This window comes from Saimiri boliviensis, chromosome 4 (assembly GCF_048565385.1).
Source record: "Saimiri boliviensis isolate mSaiBol1 chromosome 4, mSaiBol1.pri, whole genome shotgun sequence".
In the NCBI taxonomy this organism is placed as follows: domain Eukaryota; kingdom Metazoa; phylum Chordata; class Mammalia; order Primates; family Cebidae; genus Saimiri; species Saimiri boliviensis.
The window spans coordinates 21,375,028-21,394,223 of NC_133452.1; the positions used below are offsets into that span (position 1 = coordinate 21,375,028).

The 19,196-nt window shown below is 43.7% G+C and overlaps 1 protein-coding gene across 7 annotated transcripts in view; it reads right to left on the reverse strand.

The window, feature by feature from the left end:
* Positions 1 to 222: 222 nt before the first annotated feature.
* SASH1 (SAM and SH3 domain containing 1) overlaps positions 223 to 19,196 on the reverse strand; it is a 283,962-nt gene continuing 264,988 nt past the window's right edge. For all 7 annotated transcript variants that reach the window (XM_074397302.1, XM_074397301.1, XM_074397300.1 and 4 more), the window contains 5 exons: positions 18,448 to 18,598; positions 13,337 to 13,450; positions 8,889 to 10,042; positions 7,006 to 7,137; positions 223 to 3,965 (listed from right to left, as the gene is read on the reverse strand). In XM_074397302.1, coding sequence (XP_074253403.1) covers positions 3,702 to 3,965; positions 7,006 to 7,137; positions 8,889 to 10,042; positions 13,337 to 13,450; positions 18,448 to 18,598 — 1,815 coding nt within the window. In that variant the 3' untranslated portion in view covers positions 223 to 3,701. The remainder of the gene's footprint in view (positions 3,966 to 7,005; positions 7,138 to 8,888; positions 10,043 to 13,336; positions 13,451 to 18,447; positions 18,599 to 19,196) is intronic.

Sequence of the window (19,196 nt, forward strand, 5' to 3'; positions counted from 1 at the left end):
GTACTATCATTATATGACTTGATTACGCATATTTGAAAACAAAGCAATAAAGTGGTAAAGAGAATCTGGGTAGATGTCAGAGGGTGATTTCTGGTGATATGGCAGAATTGCATACAACTACAATTTTCTCAATATATTTCATAATTTGATCGCTTTATAAATTCCCTTTCATTTCTATTCCATTCATCTTTAAAATACCCAAGAAACAACACAAAAAGCATATTCAAGTGAAGAAATTTATTTACTTGTTTTCTAAGTACATAGATGACATAATTATAGACAAGTTTTGATACATAGGAAAACCCTTCTGTCCACCTCTCTTTATGCTAAATGAATCATCACAATAATTTTTACAATTTTTAAAACAATACACAGCTTTCTTGGGCTGAAGCAATTGCAAGAACATATTGGTACTGGTATATTACAGCTACTTACAATGTTTTTAAGAACAGCAATGGAGAAAAATAAGTTATTTAAATATTGATTTCATATACAGAAAGTGCAATGTTGTTACTTGTTATATAACTTGCTTGACAGTTTCTTTTCTCTATCAATTTTAAATCAAGATAACTTGGACTCAGACTATTATATTTTTTTTTTTTTCTGAAAATAATACAGTACACGCATGGCAGCAGTGACTTGGTGAATTGATCTGTTTTGCTGCAGTTATAAAAGCAAACTTTACTATGTCAGGAACTGATTTCCAGTAGGTTAGTAATTTCCAATTTCACCCAAACCTGCGGAGAGGGTCAGAACAGAGAAAAAGGCCTCTGACTAAGGCGGGCCATGAAACAATATCTTGGTTATCTGGGTACGTCAATTGTACTAGTTGGAGATGACTGCATTTCATTCCAGACAGCGTTGAAGTGAAAATGATACACAATGTTATGTGTAGCTACCTGAGCCGAACTGCCTTTCCAGGTTTCTTTTGTGCTTTCCAAAGACAACAATTTTCACCATTACTCAAAATTCTGTACCAAATGCAACTGATTAAAACTGGATATCGCTGAAGCCTACCGCCTGTGCACTAACATCCACAGGCAGTCCCAAACCACCTCAGTCAAACGTCACACCCAAACATTCAGCTTTTCTCAGACCAAATTAAATGTTTAAAGAAGAAGGAAAAAAAAAAAAAAAAAAAAAAAAAGACCAAACACTAAAGATATTTTAAAAACTATTTGAAACAACATAATAAAGTAAAAACAACCTCAGACGCCTCAGACTAGACATTCCCACTGAAAAATCTTTGTGGTCCCTGAATTTGATTTTCTATGCAAAGGCATTGATTTCCAAAGAAGAGTGATAAAAATATGGTTTGGCATTCTCGAATCTCCAGAAAGTTCCCTCTTCTGCTGCGACTTTCACTTACATGAAAATCCTTCACTGAGAATGAATTAAAACTTGGAAATTCACATGAGATTTCTCTCTCTCCTTTCTTAAACAACTTTTGTGTGTGTGTGTGTGTGTGTGTTTTTTTTTTTTTGCTCAGCTTAAACAATGACAGGATCTGTTCGAATGTCAAGCTGAGGTATTCTGAAAGCAGGAAGAGAAGCCTGTCTACAGCACCCACCTCCACCACAGCACGTGAAACGCACTGAACACTTTAGCTATACGAGAACCCTGCAGCTTCGTTACATTGCAAATAGGCTAGGCCACAATCTGAGAAGACAAACATGAGTCGTTTTTAAGAGTTCAGTAGAAATCTGGCAGCTTTAGCTTTTCATTCTACGTTTCCACAACTTCTTCACGTGGCATCTTATAGAGGATGAAAATTATTAAAGAAACGTGCATTTCTTTTAAAAAAAAATGTATACTAATTCATGAAAAAAATACATCACCTGAGAATGTCTTTTTCCTCAGAAACATAGATCCAGACATAAGCAATATGCTAAAGATGGCTTTGTAATTTATGAAATCACTTCCCCTCCAACCCAAGGGAAATAATGTTTTAATAAGCAGATGAAATATTATAAAACTTTTAATCAAGGGCTTGTGGTCAAGGTGTTTATATTATAAATGATTGCATTTGATGCTTAAAATAGTGTTTATAAGAATGTAAAGGAAAATCATTTTGTAAGCAATAGAAACCTAAATAGTTTACTTGTTTAAATTTGCTGTTTGCTAGAAAAGCAGACACTAGACTAACTGAGGATAGAGGCTGGGCTTGGGGCTCGTGCCTATAATCCCAGCACTTTGGGAGGCTGAGGCGGGTGGACCACCTGAGGTCAGGAGTTTGAGATCAGCTTGGCCAACATGGTGAAACCCCATCTCTACTAAGAATACAAAAATTAGCTGGGCGTGGTGGTAGGTGCCTGTAATTCTAGCTACTCAGGAGGCTGAGGCAGGAGAATCATTTGAACCCAGGAGGCAGAGGTTGCAGTGAGCCAAGATCGCACCACTGCGCTCCAGCCTGGGTGACAAGAGCAAAACTCCGTCTCAAAAAAAACAGAATGTGCTGGAATCAGCTGTAAAATAATTTAAAGTATGCAAGCACTTAACACATGGCTAATGTGGTTTGTCTGACTCTAATATTGAACCTTTGTTTAAATTAAAAGAATGATCTAAATTTTTCAGTGGCAATACTGAAAAGACTTTTAGAAAATATCTTCTAAATGACTCCCTTTTTAAGAACATCTTTTTTGAAATATGCAACCTCACAGTGACCTTTCGCTAAGATGATGTGTTAACTGAGGGTTGAATTTCGGGATGGACGTGGTCAGGATTCCAAGTCAGTACTGCAGCACAATGACCCACACGGTAACGATACTAAACTGGTTAAAACAAAAAGCAGTTACTATGACTACAGACGCACACGTGCACAAGCGCACACACACACACACACACACACACACACACACAATATCTTTGTGAATTTCAGATAGCTTTTTAGTACATTTGTAGTTAGCTTAAAAACCAAAACCAACATGAATTGTGTGGCTGATGAATACCTCTACCGAATAAGCCATGTTACAATGAGATGGTTAGAGAAGCCCAGTTTTGCTGAAAATATCCCAGAGCGGTTACATGGGAGCCTAGGCTGAAGATGTGGAACTATGGTTATAGGATTGTGGACACTAGTTAGATAACTGCTTCAAAGCTTATATTAAGGCAAATAAAAGCTGATTGCTAGAAAGCAATTATTAAAATGTCTCATTTATCTAAAGAAGAATAGGACTTTTTTTTTCTGGTGCAGCCAGATGTTCTAACTTTTGAACAAATGAGCGTGGTCAACAACGTACAGTAACTCTTGAGTCTATTCCTTTGGCCTAGCTGTGCCCGTCTGGCCCTTGGGCATCCTGCAGGGTAACGGACAGAAGGGCAAGGGCACTATCAGAGATGGAACAGGCTGCCCCCCACGCCTCCCGGCCTCTACCAGTACAGAGAGACAGACTGGAGCCAGTCTGGTATCTTGGTTCTGAGCATTCGCAGCCAGTTGGTATCTTGGTTCTTTCATCTTCCGAAAATAAAAATAAGTGCTTGTCTTGTCTTTGGAGGTCAAAGAGAACCGCACTCATTTCCTGGAGGGGGCTTTTCTGGAGGAGAGGAGACTCAGTCCTGTGCCAAGTTTTCGTGCTGTTGGGCCACATGCCAGGCCTTTCTTCTGGTTCTGGTCTGCACGTCCAGAGATGGAGGAATTGCATCAGCATCATCTGCACAGTGAAAGGGTGGCTCTGGTCCAGAGAGGCCCATTCCGGGCCTGGCTACATGGCCTCGGGGCCTGGTGGCAGTTTGAAGAGTCTGGCTGCAGATAGGAGCTTTCTTATGTGTCTCTCCTCTGTGATGCCGGCCTCCTGAAGGCAAGTGTGGGACAGAGAAGGCACTTGGCTCAGGGTGCTGAAGCCCGCGGTGGAGAGGGTGCTGGCGTACATGGGCAGGCCGATGGAAATGAGCCAATCCGACACAGACGAAATGCATCCGGGAGAGACGGGCTTTCGGCAGATTTCCGTGAGACCACCGCTTGGAATCTGGATAAATTAAGAAAGCAATATGATAGAAATGCTCCATGTGTCATCGGAGGGCTGCTTCCTATGTGTTTAAAAGGGACAGCACTGAAACACTGCATTGCTACACTGTTATCAGAAAGTGACAATACAATGAGTGTCAGAGATCAAGACTAGCAGGAAAAATTCTTCTCTAAGATGAAGCAAATCCTTAAGGAAGTGTTCCACAGGGTTCTCCATGGTGTTTGGAATGAGATCAAATCTCACTTATGTGTCCAAGTCTCCAAACTATAAGCATTTACATATTCTAATATTTTGCTTCACTGTGAATATGCTCTTGACAAGGGCCCTAAAGTAGTTTGAAGAGACAAATCTGGGTGATCATGTGAAAAGTAACACTCAGGCCGGGAGCTGTGGCTCACGCCTGTAATCGCAGTACTTTGGGAGGCCCAGGCGGGCAGATCATGAGTTCAGAAGATCAAGACCATCCTGGCTAACACGGTGAAACCCCATCTCTACTAAAAATAGAAAAAATTAGCCAGGCATGCTTGCACGTGCCTGTAGTCCCAGCAACCTGGGAGGCTGAAGCAGAAGAATCTCGTGAACCTGGGAGGCAGAGGTTGCAGTGAGCCAAGATCGCACAACTGCACTCCAGCCTGGGCGACAGAGTGAAATTCCAACTCAAAAAAAAAAAAAAAAAAAAAGGATAACACTCAATGGGTAGGGTTTTTATAAAGTAGACTTTTCACTGTATTTTGAATCTATGTTAACAACCAGAAAATTAAATATTTAGTCAATACAGTTATAAAGAACTTAAAATACAGTAATATCAGGGTTGGCTGGAACAGGGAAATGGACATTTAACCCTGACTGCTGTGTATATAAAGGGCCTACACCTTTTAGAAAGGTGATTTGCTTACAAGAATGAAAATCTTTGGGATTTTATACAGTTTTCATGAAGCAAACCCTTTTCAAGGTATATATCCTCAGAAATTAACCATGAAAGTATACAAAGATTTATTCATAAGGATATAAAAGGCTGGGAAAATCGAAGTGTTTGAACTACGAGACTGACTGCTAGAGTACACTCACCTACTATAATACTTTGAAATACAATAGCATCCCCCTTATCCAGTTTTCTTTCTACAGCCTGAAATGGTAAATGGGAAATTCAGAAGTAAACAATTTGTAAGTCTAACACTGTATGCCATTCTGAGTTGTGTGATGGAATCTCACACCGTCCAGCTCTGTCCCACGTGGGGCCACCATCCCTTTGTCCAGTGGATCCACACCATCTACACTACCGTCCCTCAGTCACTTAGGGTCCCCGAGTCGCCAGGTCAGCTGTCACAGTCCTGTGGTGCTTGCGTTCAAGTCACTCTTCTTTGACCTCATAATGGCCCCAAAGAGCAGGAGTGGTGATGCTGGCCATTTGGAACGTGGCAAAGAGAAGCCATTAAGTGCTTCCTTTAAGTAAAAAGGTGAAAGTTCTTGACTTAATAAGAAAAGAAAAAAAAAAATTATATGCTGACGTCCCTGAGATCTACGGTGAAAACGAATCTTCTATCCGTGAAATTGTGAAGAAGGAAAGAGAAGTGTGTGTATAACGTACTCAGGGTTTGGTACTCTTTAGGCTTTCAAGAGACCCACTTGGAGGTCTTGGACCATATCCCTCATGGATATGGGGAGACTACTGTATTGATAATATCAACACAAGAAACAGACTTCTGATGTGATAATAGCAAACAATCAGGTTTCAATACTGTACATTTACTATTATATGTGTACAGAGAAATGATTAGACAGAGTTTTAACGGACAAGTAAAAATTGTGTGTATTTATGGTGTAAAAGGTGATGTTTTGATAAATGTACACAATGTGGAATGGCTAAATCAAGCTACTTAACCCATGGATTGCCTCACATACTATTTTTTGGGGTGAGAACACTTAAAATCTGCTGTCCTAGCAATTTTCAAGTATATGTTGTTATTAATTGGAGTCACCATGTTGAATAGGTCTCCTGAAGTCATGCTTCTAACTGACACTTTGTGTCATTCAGATGGATTTTATTTCTTAAGAGATGGGATCTCACTATGGTGCCCAGGCTGGCATCAAAATTCTGGGCTCAAGCAATCTTCCTGCTCTGCCTCCCGAGTATCTAGGATTACAGGTGTGCACCATCACGCCTAGCACTAGATTCATCTTTTTTTTTTTTTTTTTTTTTTTGAGACGGAGTTTCACTCTTGTTACCCAGGCTGGAGTGCAATGGCGCGATCTCGGCTCACCGCAACCTCCGCCTCCTGGGTTCAGGCAATTCTCCTGCCTCAGCCTCCTGAGTAGCTGGGATTACAGGCACATGCCACCATGCCCAGCTAATTTTTTTTGTATTTTTAGTAGAGACGGGGTTTCACCATGTTGACCAGGTTGGTCTCGATCTCTCGACCTTGTGATCCACCCGCCTCGGCCTCCCAAAGTGCTGGGATTACAGGCTTGAGCCACCGCGCCCGGCCTAGATTCATCTTTAAAAAGTTTTCCACAGTGTTGGGATTATGGATAATTTTCTTTTTTTCTTTCTGAAAGTGTATTTTTTTTTTTTTTTTTTTTTTTGAGACGGAGTTTCGCTCTTGTTACCCAGGCTGGAGTGCAATGGCGCGATCTCGGCTCACCGCAACCTCTGCCTCCTGGATTCAGGCAATTCTCCTGCCTCAGCCTCCTGAGTAGCTGGGATTACAGGCACGCACCACCACGCCCAGCTAATGCTTTGTATTTTTAGTAGAGACGGGGTTTCACCATGTTGACCAGGATGGTCTCGATCTCTGGACCTCGGGATCCACCCGCCTCGGCCTCCCAAAGTGCTGGGATAATAGGCTTGAGCCACCGCGCCCGGCTGAAAGTGTATTTTAAAACATTTCTAGGCTGACCCATGTATTGCTTTCTCCCCAGCGGTCGGTCTCCCTTCCATAGCTACACAAGCCCTTGCCTACTTGGCAGCTGTCAGGATGCTCATCACTACGTGTGATAACTAACTGAGCCTCAGGAAGCCTGGGAACTATGGGCTGCTCACCGCCATGCGGTGCTGCTTCCGAAGCTGCTTCACCCGGATCTGGTCCATGTTCGTGGCAACGTCCCTCTCGGGCTGATCCAAGTCCTCTGCGTATCTCTGCACCAGGGCTTCAGGAATCCCACAGCGGCCATGCTGCCAGGGAGAACAGAAATGTGGCATCAAGAGTTTTAAGGTGTTTTTTTTTTTTTTCCCTTTCCCTAAGATACACCAAACACCACGTAGAGTCTCACTCTGTCACTTAGGCTGAGTGCAGTACTGTGATCATGGCTCACTGCAGCCTCAAACTCCTGGGCTCAAGTAGTCTTCCCGCCTTGGCCTCCCAAACTGTTGGGATTCCAGGAGTAAGCCACTGCCCCCAAACCAGAAGTTTTAATCTGAAATGATTATGATATGAATATGAACTCATATTTTCTTTATGAGTCAGGATGGATGCTTTAGAGGGAATACTTTTACATCTTTGTCTTGTACTGTTGAGCTCTAGGAAAATGTTTGGAAGCATAGTTCAGGCAGAACACAATTATCCTACAATTTTCCGGCCAATGCCCTCACCTCACTCAATCAGATCATTTGGCAAAATACAATTCCTCCACTGTTAATGAAGATAGTCTTCTAAACTGCAGGAGAGAAGGACTAACTTCTATTTTACAGATATTAACTGTTTGCACTTCATCTGCTACAGGTTATACTGCCAGCTCACTAAGCTAGCATTTACTGTACGGTCATTCTCTTTACTTTTTATTTAAAGAGATTTACTCATGAAATCTTGGCCGGGCACGGTAGCTCACGCCTGTAATCCCAGCACTTGAGGGAGCAGAGGCAGGTGGATCTTGAGGTCAAGAGATCGAGACCATCCTGGCCAACATGGTGAAACTTCGTCTCTACCAAAAAATACAAAAACTAGCTGCGCGTAGTGGCGGGCACCTATAGTCCCAGATACTGGGGAGGCTGAGGCAGGAGAATCCCTTGAACCTAGGAGGCGCAGGCTGCAGTGAGCCGAGATCACACCACTATACTCCAGCCTGGCAACAGAGTGAGACTCCGTCTCAAACAAACAAAAAAGAGATTTACTCATGAAATATCAAGGAGGCTCAGGGAGGCAGAAGAGCATCTTATTCTAAGGCATTCATTGTCATGAGAATTTTATATTAAAGGACTCAGGAATGCATTGTAACAGGGCCTGTATTTCCTGGAGTCAAGTGCTGCTGTACCTGTTAGCACTGCTTTGTTTTCAGAGTCACTTGGTATTGGTAGAGCTCAATTTTTTTTTTTTTTTTTAATGAGAAATAATTGTTCATTACAGAGCTAAATGTTTTTGGTACAATGAGGAATTTTATATTATCTTTTTCCCATTACCCATACAAATAACTGTATAATCCAATGATCACATCTGAATAGGGTTCTCTAATTTTCCAAGTATGTTCACATGTATTTTATTTGCTCCCAGTAATCCCTCTAAGAGGTCTTCATGCAGGTTATTTTTAACCTCAGTTTACCTATGCAGAGATGAAATGGGAGGTGTCAGTATCTGAACGCATGCATGTCCAGTAAGGCGTGGACACGTGGATTCAGGTGTCCCCTGCCTGCTAAACTGTCCTTTTCAGAAGCCAGTTTTGGTACTAATCATTCTCCCTGCGAAGTATAGCTGCCAAAAACTAAAAGGAAACAAGCCAGAGCAAAACAAAGAAAACTCCAGAGAAGCTGTATTTGCATTTAATCTGGAGCCTGCGCTCCCTCGTCAGAAGCTGCTAGCTGCGGATCGTTCATTCCACCCCCTCAGAGCTGCCCATGCTACTGGGCTGGCTTCAGGGACAGCTGTGGGCTCATCTCACCTGGCTGCCTGACTTCTACAAACAAAGGCCTGTGAATGCGGTGGGCCCAGATACCTTATCAGAATATGGCTCCTCCGTGAGATCGATGCCTTCAGCATGCAGCTTGTTTTCAGTGAGCATTTCCAGATCCACTCCACGGGCGCAGGAGATCTTCCTGGTCAAAGCTGGGCCCAGCTTTACACCGTGCTCCTGGAGGCTCGTGTTCTCCGGGAGCTCTGAGAGCCAGGGGGGCGGCCTTGTGCTTGGTGGGCTGCTAGGCACCTGCCCTGAGAGAGGCCTGGGAGCCAGTACTGGGGGACAGTCGCTGGGGCTGGTGGGGCTGGCAGGGCTGCCCCTTTTCACAGGCAGGCATGGCGCGTCGGGACTGGGGTGGGTCCCACCAGGGCCCATGGGGACAGGGTGGAGTCCGTTAGCGAGGCGTTCTCTGCTCTTTTTGACAGGAACAGGTGGAGGCTGTGATGGAATTTTTGGCTGCGTTCTTATCTCAGGGACCCTCTGCTCAGCATCGACCCCTTCTTTGGTGCCCAGAGGATGGTGTGTTCCTTCAAACTCATGTCCTTTTCTGTGGCCCTCCAGAGGTGTCCTTGCTAAACCATGTTTAGCTCCGGGAGGCTGAGCGTCATAGTTTCTGGGCAAACACTGAGCGGGTGACGGGCCACGAGCAGAGGCTGCGATTGAGCCCTCCAGTTTCTTAGTTGTCAATTTCTGAGGTTCAGAAAATCTCTTGCTTTGGGTCAGTAGCAATGCACTGTCGGCAGCAGAGTCTCGCTCTGGGGGCTGGGCCTTTGTGGCAGAGGCGCTCGTCTTCTGTGGCACTTCGGGTACAATCTGAGGGGGCAGTTCCGTCACCTCGGTAGGCACGTCTTGCTCAGCGCCAGGCTCCGCTTGAAGGTCATCCAGGGAATGGGATCGGGGCCAGGTGTCCACAGTCTGGGGGCCCTCCAGGGTCTCACAGCTCCTGCAGATGGAAACTGGGAGGCTTCTTCGGTTTTTATTCAAACCAGTCACACCAGGTGGGTCACAGCTCTTGGATGTATCTGGGGCGAGCCCACTGCCCAGCCTGCCCTCCTCCTGTCCCTGCTTCAACGCATCCCCTGATTTCATTAAAGGCAACGTTGGAAAGTTGCCCAACTGGTTTCTGCTGAAAGACTTTAAGTTGGGCTCGGTGGATGACTTGGCGGATAGGAGGCTCACTTTCCGAGTCTTGCCTGTCAGACAAGGGAATATTTTACAATCACATTTTAAAAGCAAATCAATCAAACGGATGCATAAAGGGGTGCTACCATAATTGAAATCTCCAACTCCCATATCCTATTGTTCAATTACACTAAAGACATACAATCACCATTTATGACACTGGCTGATAGAGGGTTATTACGGTTCCATTTTTATTTTTAGAAAGAATCCTTAGTCTTATTAAAGAAATTATGAAGACTGAAATTAATTGGGTGACATGGGAGAGAAATATGCTGTGTCAAGCAGGGAAATAAATCTTGGCTTAAGTCTGTGCCCAGCTGCAATCGATGTCAAGAGGTTGCTCATCCATAGCCCATATTGATGAGGTTTGTTGGGTGAGTAGTTTTTCAAGGTCATGATTGAAAAGGTGAGCCGGACTGAATTTCAGACAAGTTCTATAAATGGTACCCTCTTCAGAGTGAACAGTAAATACTCAAATCCCACCTTCCTTGAAGCCCCTCCTTCTAATAAATTTATCCTAGAAACAACCAACCAACCTGGACACAGACAAGTAAACATAGGTAAGTACTTTGCCAAAGAAAATCTACAAAATACTGAGAAAGTTTTGGATCCCAGCAAAGCAACACCCTTGGTTAAAACTATCAGACTGATAACTGAACTATCAACCAGACATAATCTATTTATCTGTTGACTGGTAATTGATATTAAACTGCTGCTGCTGGATAAGTTTGCCAAAAACTTACAATGCATGGACCAGGCAATGTACTGAAGGCTTTGTTCGCATCAGTACTTTACACACACACACACACACACACACACACACACACACACAAACTGTTCCTTGTTACATTTTTGGTGAATAACATGTTTGTTGTGTGCCTTGACCCTGTCTACCTGTATTTTTCACACTGACAAACACCAACATGCTAGGCATGTTGAAAAAAAAATTCTTCAGAACCCACAGGAGCTACACAAGGATTCTCATGTGTACTGAAACTGAGGAGGTACCGGGATACCATGTGAGTTTTGTATACTGTTTTGACTGAGGCTACCTGAATATTATAGTTTGGAGAGAACTACCATCTTCCCGAGTTGATAGAACACCTTGAATGGCTTCACGGCTCAAATCTGTAGGATATTACTGTTGTTACATAAAGATCATCAGCCTAGTGTTACTACTGAAGATACTGACCATGGTCCCACTTTTCATTATTGGAAAAATCACCACAAATAAATGAAGAAATGCCTCTTCAGAAAAAAAAAAAAAACGCATCAAAACTTAAAATTAAGTTGAAGCGGCAAGTTATTAAAACCTCTTTAGCATAAATTTTAGAAATATGACCTTCTTTTCCCTTAACTCCCAATATCAAACTCTATGTCTAAGTTCCGTTTCTGCATTCTGCATTATATTAGAAAGATCCCTGAATTTATTCTGAGTTCTCCTAGCAATCTAGTTCTTCAGCGGCTACACCTGAATTCATCTGGGCATGAAAAATTCTGCCAGTAACATCTGTGAGATCCTTACCAATCACCAACAGTTGGGGGAATTAGTTTCCTGAAAATGTTTGGATATGAAAAGGTTATTAACAGAAACAAAAATTCTTCAGACCCTACATAAGCTACCTAAGGATTGTGATGTTTAGTAAAACTGAGGCTGTACCGGGATGCCAGGTGGGTTTTGCATACTGTCTTGACTGAGGCTACCTGAATATTACAGCCTGGGGAGAACTACCATCTTCCCGAGTTGACAGAACTCCTTGAACGGCAGGGCGTCACGGATCCCCAAGATGCTGATTAGAATTGGAATTAGAGTGAGGCAAACAAGTCGCAGAGGATGAGCTCTAAGGAGGTGAATGCCCAGAGGCGTGCGAGCACGGGGCTGGTACCCGAGAGTGGGCACCTGCTTAGGGTTTGCACCCTGGACACCCTCTTTCCTTTCCTTAGCCCTGGTGCCCACAATGGCTCTCAAACTTATTTTTTCCCATGATGCCCAGTAAGAAACACATTTTACATTCAACATGTCCTACACAGAGACACACATGCATGCACACAAGCACAAACACACACACAGACATAACTCAAACAAGGATTTTAAGTGACAGTGCCAGAAATACTATCCGTTCTCCCGGGAGATGTTCTCTACTCTACTTTGTCTTACAAAACTGCTGTCCATGACCTACTAAATTGCTTTCACAACCCACTAATAAAGTGCCACCTGTAGTTTTAAAAAGTTTGCTTAGTAGGTGCTCAGTATATCTCTTAACAAATGGACTATTAGATAGGGCTCCAAAGGCTGCCAAAAACTATCAAACCGGTCGGGCGCGGTGGCTCAAGCCTGTAATCCCAGCACTTTGGGAGGCCGAGGCGGGTGGATCACGAGGTCAAGAGATCGAGACCATCCTGGTCAACATGGTGAAACCCTGTCTCTACTAAAAATACAAAAAAATTAGCTGGGCATGGTGGCGCGTGCCTGTAATCCCAGCTACTCAGGAGGCTGAGGCAGGAGAATTGCCTGAACCCAGGAGGCGGAGGTTGCGGTGAGCCGAGATCGCGCCATTGCACTCCAGCCTGGGTAACGAGAGCGAAACTCCGTCTCAAAAAAACAAAACAAAACAAACAAAAAACTATCAAACCTGGGCATTTTATGTGATGGCCTCCGGGAGTCTGACAGAGATTTAGGTCACTGTGGCAGCGTGAGCCTCTTTCCACTGTTTCTTGTCTTGCTACAATCTGAATTCTGGGGTCACAACGGGAAGCCACAGAGGCATGCATGATAACGTTTAGCCCACCTGATCCCATACCACTTAAGACTCGTCTTCTGTTTGAGACAAGCACGTTTTCTGAAATTTCATGTTGACTACTTCCCGACTGGCTGTACAGAGAGGCCACAAACGAGACAATCCTTCTCTCCTGCAGTAACTGCCTCGACATTCAGGCCATGAAGCTGAGGCATTTAAGACACTGCTGCTGGTGTGACCTTGATGGATGGTCTACCCGGTGAATTGTTTTCCTATGGACCTAATAGTTCCCAACGCTCAAATGTTGGTTTTTATTGCATAAAGAAAAGGGCATAGGAGACACATAATTTAGGTTTTACAGCTGCAGGTATTTTACACGGAATTTATTAACCTCACCTAGCAGCCAGGAGAATAAAAAGGGAGGCTAACTCTGGACTAGAATGGTATAGAGGTCAGAAAGAAAAACATGGTTGCTGAGTTCATGATAGGAATACAATCGTCCTTTTGCAGAAACTGTGCTTTGAAATCAAGTCAAAGCAGGTTCCCAGCGACCCATGCTGACATTACCGTTTTCCAGATTCTCACTGCTTTCGTAGCATCCTGAGTCTCGGGGGGAGCATCCACTCAGGCCCTGGCTGTCAATGAGCAGCTTCTCCTGGGATCCTGACTGGTCACTGTTACCTAGAGGAGAGAACCCAGTATGAAATCAACAAGGGGCATGAAAAGCAGAGGGTTCAGAGTCAACAGATCTTGACTTTATCCTCGGTTACTGCCCTGAGTTTTTAGAAGAGAACAATTTATCTTAAAACAGATGAGATCAAAATGAACTAGTGTGATCACAGCTTTTCTTCCAATAAAGTATTAATCACACGAAGGTAAATTTGAGAGAGCACACAGTTGGAATACGTTGATGCCTTTTAAGTTACTGGAACAGAAACTGACCCTGGCCTCAGGACTATAAGGAAAAGAGAAAGGCAGAGTGTAGTTTTCGCAGCGGGGCTCGCAGTGCCTTCTGAGTGACGGCACCAACAAGGAGAAGCAAAGAGAGAATAAGTGTCCTATTCACAAGGTGAGATTGGGTCATACGTTTTTCGGAGATCTGTTAAGACTTGTGCTTCAAGATATTTTTGTTGCCAACTTTCCAAATTTGGGAGCTAGTATTAAAGTGTCAGATGAAATAACAAATTTTATTAGCATTTAGGAGCCTTCCTAGCCCTCAGGGACACACGCTCAGGGTGCTTGTATTAGCTCAGCAAGCGTATGGCTGACAAACCCCAAAACCGAAGAGAGGCCAGTGGCAAATCTTTTGCTTTCATTGTTTGGGATGAGTTAAGGGTTGTTCTTTCTTTTCTACTTCTCCCTTCGTCTTGTGCCAGCACATTTCTATGTCCTGCCTATAAGTAAAAGATGGGGAAAGCGTAGGAAACTCTCAAACTTTGAAGCTGAGTAACAGATGCATGGTTGCTGGTACAGATAAATGGATGACTGAAAGCTGGACATCGTCATTCTGAGTGGATAAAGAAAATGCAGTACTTATACACCATGGAATACTACTTGGCTATGAAAAGGAATGAAATAATGTCTTTGCAGCAATTCGGATGGAGCTGGAGGCCATCATTCTAAGTGAAGTGACACAGGAATGGAAAGCCAAAATCCTTATGGTCTGACTTGCAAGCAGGAGCTAAGTTGCGAGCACGCAAAGTCATACAAAGTGATATAATGGACGTTAAAGTCTCAGAAGGGTGAGGGAAGGGGGGCCTGGGGATAAAAAGAATGACACATTAGGTGCAACGTACATCAGGTGATGGGTGCACTAAAATCTCAGAATTCACTGCCATATAATTCATTCATGTAACCCAAAATCACTTATACCTCAAAAGCTATTGAAATAAATAAAAAAAATAAAATAAAGAAAAAGAGAGGAAGACCTCATTCTGAAGAAGGTTTTTAAAGAGAAGCATCATTAGTTGTCAATTGTACCTCAACAAAGCTGGAGACGAAAAAAAAAAATCAAGAGCAGCATCAGACGCTTCTGTTGAGTGAATCTCCCCAAAGGCAATCATGTGGAAAGCCACGAGGGCCTTCAGCACCCCAACAGCATCACCCGGCATGTTGCAGCAAGGGCACGTGCGGCCTTACATGGGACAGTGAGGTCACACGCAGAACATCTTTACATTATTATGCAGAGTAAGTACTTGGTCACATAAAACAGAAACCAAGGAAACATCTTCTACATAAAACAGCTAGTTGCAATGATGCACGGCTTTATTTTCCTTTCTTTTCATCTCCCACCAATTCCCCCACTCCAACCACACACACAAAGGAAAAAGAAATCAATACACCAGAAATGTGATGCCTTTTCTCAGGTCATCAAAATAAAAATGCGGGGAGGCGAAGGCTCTGGCAGCACCCTGCTGTCCACTACCACTTCCTGTTTGCATTTCTCACGGGGAAAGCATTTCACAGCCCCAGCTACAGCAGAGATCACGGCAGAGGAAGTCCCTCAATTCGAATCCCACATGAAGAGTGCTACTTTTAAAATGTCTAATGAAAAATTAACTAATTGGAAGCACAAGAGCAAATACTGTCCCTTCGACCACCTAAAAGTGGAACATTCTAGAGCGGTGTCCTCATTGTGTGGACGAGCCTGTGGTTTTGCAGTAGCCTTTGTTCTAGCCTAGCATGTTATTTAGGAAAATGATACTTAGACAATGAGGACTTTGCACTATCCATTACAACCCAGGGAGAGGAGTTGGTGGACTCTGTCCCTGGTGACACAGTTGAGTGCACCACAGTGGCCAAAACAGACTCCAGAGTGCTGGCCGGTGGGAGTCACACAGAAGGCCTGCCCCTGCTGCAGCAGGGAAATGCATGCTGTGCCTGTATCTTTGGGGATCCCAGCCTCACCAGACACAGCAGGATACCCAAAATTATTTTGGAGAGGGAGAAGATCCATTCTGTCACCTGAAAACCACAGTTCTATTTATACGCTCATAAGGCAGGGAGCTAGAATCGCTGTCCTCACTGGGGGGAAGCAAAAAAGAGGTGTGGTGCTTCTCTGCAGTGCAGAATCAAGACCATCACCTTTTCCCACACTTGTTAGTATCGGTGCCAAGGTGCAAAAGATAAGAAAGAAGATGAGCTAGAACCCTGAAAATTCTCACAGTCAAATCACAGCAAAGTGCTGGGTTGTGAGGCTGAAACCCCATTTGAGCATGACTTGAAGGGACTCTGCTTGGACTATGCTCTCTCTGCCTCCAGCCTCACTGAACACACACACACACACACACACACACACACAAATATGCTAAGATACCTATGAGCTATTCCAACATCAAAAGGTAGTGGTACCCAAGGGCACATACCACTGCCCAGGGAGCAGTTCCCTTGGGAAGGAAGGGAAGGGAATGGGATTCTTTGACAGCAGGACTTTCCATGGGCTTACACCATATTTCTTAAAATGTAAGAACTAAAGGAAATATGGCAAAATATTAACTCTAGCAGGTACATACATAGGTTTCTTTTCTTTTCCTCTGTACTTTTTGGCTTATTTGAAATAATGCCTAATTAGAATTCTTATACAAGTTATTGTTTATACTTGGAAATGGTTAAGACAGCAAACTTTAGATTATCTGTATTTTACCACAAGTAAAAACTGTTTTAGCAATTTGTAAGACGCATTCATTTGCCAGACCTAAGATAGTAGGTCTGAGGTTGGTGTAAGGAACAGCCATCTGACAATTAGAGTCTTTTCCCAATGGAACCCTATGGGAAGGCTGGCATTTTCTCACGCTTCAAGGAAGGCTGGATGGGATGACTTCCAAGCAGCGCTGGAGATGTACTTTTTGCTCTCAGCGGCAGCTAATCTAGAAAACTTTCAAGATCCCTGCCTATCTTTAAAGATCTCAAGACACCTCTGTATCTCTCTAGTGTACAGAAATTCAGTTAGACAGAAACCTATCATGTTTCTCTGAGTTATCAGTAGAGGCACTACTTCTTAGCCATGATGACTTTAACTGTACTGGATGTAAAATCTTGTAGCTCTAGGAAAAGTCTGGACCCTGACTCTTGGCACTAATTGGTATCTCTGGAACCTTGAAGCCTTTGTTTTAGAACCAATAAAAGGAAGTACAACTTTATATATCAGGGAAGTTCTCAACAAAAGAGCAGCATAGATCCAAAATGGAATGTTTGACGAGGCAACCACTCTTCACTTTCCAGGTTAGCCACCTGATGGATAAGATACCCTCCTACAAAATGCCCCTTGGTACAAAACACTCAGGATGTGATTCCAGGAGGGATGATGGTTCTGAGCCAACATGGCATGGAACAGTCTAAGCACAGATGCCTGCCTTACCCTCAGGACTTAGCTTTTCTCCTCCTAGTCTGTGGATGATAAAGGACATGTAGCAGAGAGTCTATATACACCAGCTGCTCTTGGTGAATGAGGAAGAGCAAGTGAGCTATGCCACTGGGCAGATGTGGTGCAGGACAATAGATTATTTCATATTAATTCATACTAATCGAGCTGGTAGGGTACGTCAGTCACTGTGCAGACCCTTTACTGGCCACAGACCCCAACGTGTCTCTCGGGGGACTCAAATACTAAAAAGACCTGGTTATAAAGTGATATTAACTGTGAATCACAATTCCCTCCAAATCTGTCCCTGAGGGCAGCCTGTTTATCTTAGGCTCAGACATCTATTTGATGGTGTGTGTTCCTCTATCTTATCAGTTAATTTAGAGGGATTGCCTATTTAGCAGAAGTGAATTTAACCTAACAACACTTGCTTCTATTGTCTCTTGGGCCTGATACATTTCGGTAATTTATAATTCTTTTTTCCACCATTAACCATGGTTTTGGTGTGTCTTTTAGCAACAGAAATGCTATTAGCTACTGATATCTCTGAAGCAGAGTCCTTGAAGGAAAACGCATTTGAACTCAGTAACTGGAAAGGATACTCCTTTAAGATGAATGATTTCAGGGATATTTTTGATGTTAGATTGAAAAATACAGAGCAAGATAAGACTAAGTTAATGGAGCAAAGGATATGGTATATTCAAATAGACTTCATAAAAGCTGTGAGCTCACTGATAATTCTGTTCACAGGCTGTAAAAATAAGCTATCATTTAGGTTGGGAATTTGCAGACCAATCAATATGGAATTCTGTGCTCTACATATTCACTGCAGAGAGACATTTAACGAAAGCTGACGAATTTCATGTATTCACCAACCAGTCTATGCAATAAGAACACAATTCCTCACGTGCTCTGAGAAGTAATTACCCCTTAGCTGGGCGAAAAACTCCCAGCTGGTCAGTCACTTTTGTGTGCAACTGTCCTAATGGCCTGCAGGGGGCGCCACATCTCAATGGTACCTACAGGGGAGTCTACCCATTTCTTGGGAAAACTGTCATTCCATTCTTGCAGACACTTGGTGCAGGATCATCTTCAACTGTCATCTAGAAACACACCCGGAAAGGTGGCGCGGCACAGGAGGCTTTCCTTTGTTCCCACGTCTGCACTGGGAATTCATGGCTTTGTGCTGTTTGCCCTTGGCTTTGGAAAGAACAGGACAGAATAAGTGACTCCAGGGACCTAGCACACGCTGGCAGCATACGCAGGGCCTGCTGTGGCGGACCTCACAGGGAACATCTCCGTGTGTACAGGGACTTACTGTCATATTCCTGTAACAGCTCCACCGCTGTCAAGAGAACCGCTCTGTGTTCTGGGTCCCTGATATTTAACTCATCCAAGTCTTCCTCCTCCAGCAGCTTAAAAGTGTCCAAATCTTCATAACCATTGAACAGGAAAGTGGGCATGTGCTCCTGTGAGAGGGAAAACGAAGACAGAAGGGAGTCAGCCAGCCCAGCCACACGGTAACACTGGCAACAACTAGCCTGCCACCCCCGCGCGCTTTTCCCATAGTCATCGTTATGCTAATCAAAAGATTAGTAAGTATCATTTGCAATGGATCCTGTACGTCCCAGTCATCCAGCTCGGCAGGCAAGCAGGGTGTTTTATTAATCATGGGTTAGGGAGATGTACATCATAGGCTGTGATGGATTCCGCTGGCTTGCATTATAATTGTACCCTTGATAAGAGCTAATTCCCGTACCTCCACAGACCCCACAACAGAGGAGACTCCTCCTTCATTTACAGAGCTATTAAAATCCAGCTTTTAATTCCTCAGGATCAAGAGTTTTGCAAAGAGGAAACACAGTCTCTCATTGCAGACTGGCGCTACTAGATGCTGGCAGTGATGGTGGGAGAGAGATGGGAGCAGAATTTCTTTGCAGCCTCGTGGCGCTACCTGTGAGCAAGGTGCCAGGGGTTTCAGCTTAGAGCCCTTCCAGCAGGAAGGTCTGACCCAGGGCTTATGCTGTCACCCACAGCCGGAGGTCAAAGGCAGTGTTAGAAAACCGG